The sequence below is a fragment of the Danaus plexippus genome, chromosome 26, assembly GCF_018135715.1.
Source record: "Danaus plexippus chromosome 26, MEX_DaPlex, whole genome shotgun sequence".
In the NCBI taxonomy this organism is placed as follows: domain Eukaryota; kingdom Metazoa; phylum Arthropoda; class Insecta; order Lepidoptera; family Nymphalidae; genus Danaus; species Danaus plexippus.
The window spans coordinates 3,909,151-3,915,310 of record NC_083554.1 but is presented as its reverse complement, the minus strand read 5'-3'; the positions used below and the strand labels follow the sequence as shown (position 1 = coordinate 3,915,310).

The window sequence follows — 6,160 nt, the reverse complement described above, 5'->3', positions numbered from 1 at the left end:
TAGCCGACTTAACATTTAAAGACAAATTAATTCCAAATTCATTCTATTGATCAGTCAAATTAAATACTTCTATAATTTAGTTTTAATATTGTAGTTGTAGTTTTAATTATTATGAAAAAGATTTGAATATTTTGAACAATATTATCAATACATTATGTATTAATAATGAGCTATTTTATTTGCTAATATAACTTTATTCTTATACTAACTGAATCTGCTTTAAATGTGAATTATGCAATGATGCAAAGAAAATAAGACGAAGGAAATATACGTCTATTATTTGGTCAATTTATCAGATAATGATTTTACCAGTAATAGTAACATTCATAGCATCAATTTGATAATTCTGTGTTAGTAAATAACTTAAAATATTTCCCTTAATTATATATGAATCAGATACTCGCTGTTGTTTGAGTTCGTCTCAGATGTTAGTACTAGTAAGTATTGGGATACAGCCGTGTAGCCGTTTGGTGATTTAAATATAAAAAATCGTTAAAATTAATTTTTCATCCATTAATCTAAAATACAATTGTTTGCTGTCGTGATGTTTTCAGTTTTATCAAAATTTACCACAAATTTTTTGAACTTATTTTATTTCTTAATTAACTATGTGTCCTACTAAAATATATTCTATATCTTTGAGATAGGATGTTTTTTATGTATTGCTCATCGCTTTTTGTATCAGTTACAGTGGAATAAAATAAATTACTATCTAAATTCACCTTATGTCGTATGTCAGTCGTAAAACATTAATTGTGATATTTGTTGCATGTACTGTAATACCGCACTAATATATATGGATTAAGTGGTTAGGATACCAAGGACTATAGAGGATGTTCAGAGTGAATATGCTATGGAATTTATGTTCCTAGCAGCGAGTGGAGACGAAACTTTTCAGATTTCCATGGTTTCAGTGTCGGGTGCCGGGTCCACCGCGTTGCAGGAAGAGGAGCTTCAACAGTGCCTGGGACTTGCGACCAAGATGTAGGTTTAAGGGACCTCTATCTAACGCGCGCTAAACGCTCACCTCTACCCTCCAAGCTCTTCTCTCTATCTAACCAAATTTGAAATTAATCTACTAGGGCTGTCCTTCAAATACGTACGAAATACGTCGGTCGTGGACAGGCCCAAGTCTTTTATTAGGTTGTAGAGAGATTTAGCTGTTATACCTCTCGTTCCCACTTCAACCGCATACAAGACGAACTAGCGAGTTCGGTGGTGAGCTAGTCATACTAATTGGCCTAGATGGCATGATCTTTGGGGATGTTCTTTTCCCAAGGAACCGTAAGTTATATTGAATTTGCTTAAGTAACCAGTCATAAGTATGACCTATAATTATACAAGAGAAAGTAACATTTTATAGCAAGCTTTAATTCAAATGTTGCAGGCACCATACCTCACTATTATAGTAGCATGTGGAAGGGTGACTTTGTCTCACTGCTTTGAAGGTAATAATGCTGAAGGCAATATTGCTATCCTGGAGCTGTGCAGTCGATCCTTTATTATAATTTTAATTTTAATCTATTATGCCAAACAATTATACGATATCTCGCAAAGAAAAAAAAACCTTTTATTTTAATAATTTTTATTTAAACCCTACATCTGTATCGTTTGCTTTTTACTTTCATTTCGGATGAATTATATAAAGATTATTACATTAAAAATAAAATAATAAAATAAATATCAACCAAAACCAATAAAAAATCAATAAAAAAATTATCCTCGTTGTAGTAATTACAAGGACGAAGTACATAAGTAATACATGCATAGACGTTATGTTACTAAACATTTATTTTTAACTTAAAACAGAAGTGTTGGAATGTTAATGTAATTTTTCTATCAATGTGAGATACTAGTTCCTAGCGATATACCCATGGGTCGTTATAACCTGATCGTCCTCGGCTGCTGACCGGTGTCCCGCTACTAGTGGCCGCGTTGCCACCAACAATCTTTGGGAATATCACTTCCTCATCATCATCACTGCCATCAATACTATTATATTCTTCGACATTCTCTTCATTGGCCGTCTGATCTGAATATTCTCCAAAAACCGCCTCGAGATCCTCCGGGTTTAGGTTTAAGGTCAGCTCTGGTTCAGTGTGACTTCTGGATTCTTCTTTGGACGATAATATTGCTGGTTCATTTAAATTCTTTTCTATTGCAGGTACATTATTAAGTTCGGTAGTTTGTTTCAGGTCGATAGGGCTAACTTTGCCAGTAGCTGGGTTACACCGACTGTTATGGTTGCATCGATTTCCGTTGCATTTTGGCAGTAGAGTCATTCTTAATGGTATCACACCTAGGATCTTTGGCGGGCGGATTAAACCAACGAAAACAGCTTCTAAATACGGAATATCATGAGGGATTATACATTTATAATTCGACATGATATGTTTGTAAACCGCTGGGTCACTTATCATAACTCTTTTCAGTTTTAAGTTCGAAATCTTCAACACGCGACCGTTGGCATCCATTAAGTCTCCGAGCTCAGTCAGGCGAAAACCACTCTTAGTTATGAGATTGATGAGTAGGTATTTAAATCTTTGCACCTCTACGTCATTGGGTAGCTTTAGTCCGAGGACATCATTATCCACAATTTTAATTTGTTCAATCAGCCACTTATTAAATTTAGGGCTGATTGGTATTTGTATGTCTTTTGGTGGTGGAAGCTTCACATTCCTTTTGTCATCTAATAAAATGTTCAGGATATCTGAGTTGTTATCTCCTATAATTTTGTCATCATTTTGAGATGGTTTTTGAAGCACATCTTTAGCTATATCAATTTCAATATTTTTCTTCGTAGGATTTGATGAGATTAGCTCTGGTTCCTCAACAATAGTTAAGTTCAAATGAACCTTTTTATTTGGTTCCAACCCTTTTTCATGATCTGTATGTTCTTGGTCACCTGGTACAATATGGTAGTGAGGTTTTTGTTCACTTTGGCCATCATGGATATGTTCTTGGTCACCTGGTACAATATGGTAGTGAGGTTTTTGTACATTTTGGCCATCATGGGTATGTTCTTGGTCAGCTGGTACAATATGGTAGTGAGGTTTTTGTACATTTTGGCCATCATGGGTATGTTCTTGGTCAGCTGGTACAATATGGTAGTGAGGTTTTTGTTCACTTTGGCCATCATGGATATGTTCTTGGTCACCTGGTACAATATGGTAGTGAGGTTTTTGTACATTTTGGCCATCATGGGTATGTTCTTGGTCAGCTGGTACAATATGGTAGTGAGGTTTTTGTTCATTTTGGCCATCATGGATATGTTCTTGGTCAGCTGGTACAATATGGTAGTGAGGTTTTTGTACATTTTGGCCATCATGGGTATGTTCTTGGTCACCTGGTACAATAATGTAGAGAGGTTTTTGTACATTTTGGCCATCATGGGTATGTTCTTGGTCACCTGGTACAATATAGTAGTGAGGTTTTTGTACATTTTGGCCATCATGGGTATGTTCTTGGTCACCTGGTACAATATAGTAGTGAGGTTTTTGTACATTTTGGCCATCATGGTTATGTTCTTCGTCACCCGGTATAATAACATGGTGAGGTAGTTCTACAAGTTGACCATTATCAGGGGATACATGTTGATTAGTATCAGGTATGGGATCTTGTTGACCAGTTGAGTTTTTAAGTTTGGATTCATTTTCTGTTTTCTTTTCATGTTTTTTGTGTTGTGACGGTTCGAGTATTGTTTTATTCTGTAGTTTTTCTGGTTTCGGTGATATAAGTGATGGTGACAAACTTACTGGATTTTTGAAAATGTCAAGTATATTGTATCGGCTGGGAAAACCGTATTTGTCTGTTTTTCCAACCGTTAAATCCGGAAACTTGTCCTGTTTCTCTTGATTTGGTACATAAATGGAAACAATTCCTGAATCCTGATGTTTGAATAGATAAACCACTCTTCTCTCATATCTGCCATATTTCGCAGCTAACTCTGAGACGCGCGGTTGCTGACTGTCTTTTGGGAAGCAGGTGCAATCTTTAAGCAATTTTTTATGAAAAATGTGTGATTCGTTTTCTCTGGAAACAAACGCTACCATATTAATGAATAAAAACTAATAAAAATTCATTTACAACTCCGTTTCAATCTAACCTTACGTTAACAGCGATGACAGCGACCCAAATGATTATGATCTGAAAGTAAATATATTTTATTCGGTGTTATTTAGTATATTATTAAATATTGTGATAGTCAGCTCAAAGTATCAGATACCTTATGGACCACCATTTTGAAATGAAATCCGTCAAATCAATTAAATTCCTGCTAACTTCTCATATTTATAATGAAATAAATAATTATTAAAATTTTTATTAAAGCGAAAAGCAATTAACTGTAGCAAATTAATTTGCAGGAGTTGATAAATACATTAGTACGGTAAGTTGTGAACATTAAAAAAATATGTTTTGTTTCGTTTAATTTAGCGTGTATATAATTTTTTTGGGCATGGCTTCTAGACACAGCAAGTAAAATATTTAGAACGTATTGGACCTGAATTGGGTTCGGGGATTAAAAACAATTACCCTTCCATTGAAAAATGTAATGATCAAGATTAGATCTTCGATATGTTATGTGTTATATCAGACAAAATCTGGCAAGCCCAAAAACAGAACATGAAAGTACTTTAGTGATTTATTTTAATGTCTGTTATAAACAGTTTAATACTTATGGAGAAGGCAACAAACTATATTTTTGAATATTGAAACCATCTAACAATATTCTTATAACTTTTTTGGACTTCAAAAACTCTTTAAGTCACGTTGATAGTATGTAAACACCTACAAAAATTAAGTCTTAAACCTCTTCAAATTTATTTTTCATATTACTCAAGTCATGCCTAACATTTAAAGTAGTATAAAGACAGAAAAACCAACTCATTTCTCGATTTTTTGTTCCTCGATGTTGTTGTTGAATAAATAGGTTTGTCAATACAATGGAACTTCTTGCTCTTAAGGAACACTTTGATTAATGTCAAATTTGTACTGTCAGATTAAACATCGTATACAAAAATGGCCTCCCGTTTCTTGCTGAATCCAATTAAATATTTAGATGGGGATATCCTCTCCAATGTAGGCCGAAATCGACTGTACTCCCAGAATACGTACAAACGGAGTGGAATCAATATGCTTATACGGAACAGAGAAGGAAGAGCCCAAATATCTCTGCCGCAGGTGAGATATAAGAGCTATTCAAACCCTACTGGAATTCCTGGATCTGGGGCCGGCAGGGGCGGGGGAGCTGGCGGTTCTGTGAGGGAGTCTGGCGGTGGTATGGGCCAGTTTGGGGCAGCACAAGAGGAACAGTTCTTCTTCAACAAACAGAGAGAACAGCTGAAGGCCTTAAAAAAGAAAATACTGGAAAGAAAAAATTTGAAGCAAAAGAAGGAAAAGTAGAAAAATGTATAATAAATGAATACTTAATGCAAATAATAAATGTATTTTATTAATTTATTGTACTTTTTTTAAAAATAGATTTAAACATTGAGATGAGACAGTTTATGAAGGCTGATCAAAACTATTAAGCAACAGTTTTTCAACCATTAATGCTCTGGCAACCGTCTCCTCGTGCATGAGTATCTTATTGGAAGGAGATTTCATGGCAAATACACTCTCGTCTTAAAATTTGTCTTTGATTAATAAAACCTACAATATTTTTTAATCTATCCACTTGTCACTAAAGTCAAGAAGCAATAGAATTTAAATTAAAATGTGAACTTCGAAATAATGTGGAACCAAATTTATATATATCAGTAAATAACCGGGAAATTAAAAGAAAATGTTCACATTTATATAAGAAAAAAAAGAATGGAATGCAACAAGATGGTGAATTTTTTTACTCAAATATATCCGAGACGGGCGTTCCCACATTGTTGCTGTTACTTCCAGGGCTTTACATTCCAAGACAATACACGAGAGTATTCAGAAAAATCTGGTGCCAAAGGACCGTCGAAGGTTGAGCAAATTGAACAAGTTAAAATGCCAGGCTTCGTCCATCCGGACATTAGCAACGTGGAAGGATACTTCACCCAGAGAGCGAGACAGCAGCTGGAGGAGTTGAAGAAGAAATTAGATAAACCCAAAGTAGAGAACACGGAGAAGAAGGAGTAGAGAAATTAATAGCATTCAGTTTCAACAATGACTCCCAAAAAAA

General features: G+C 34.7%; 1 protein-coding gene across 1 annotated transcript; it reads right to left on the bottom strand.

The window, feature by feature from the left end:
- Positions 1-1,769: 1,769 nt before the first annotated feature.
- LOC116774531 (uncharacterized) lies at positions 1,770-4,283 on the bottom strand. Its single transcript, XM_032667276.2, has 3 exons — positions 4,226-4,283; positions 4,106-4,146; positions 1,770-4,032 (listed from the first exon to the last, which is right to left on the bottom strand). Exons 1-3 carry the CDS (start codon positions 4,238-4,240, stop codon positions 1,860-1,862), a joined length of 2,229 nt encoding a protein of 742 aa, XP_032523167.2. The 5' UTR covers positions 4,241-4,283; the 3' UTR covers positions 1,770-1,859.
- Positions 4,284-6,160: the final 1,877 nt, after the last annotated feature.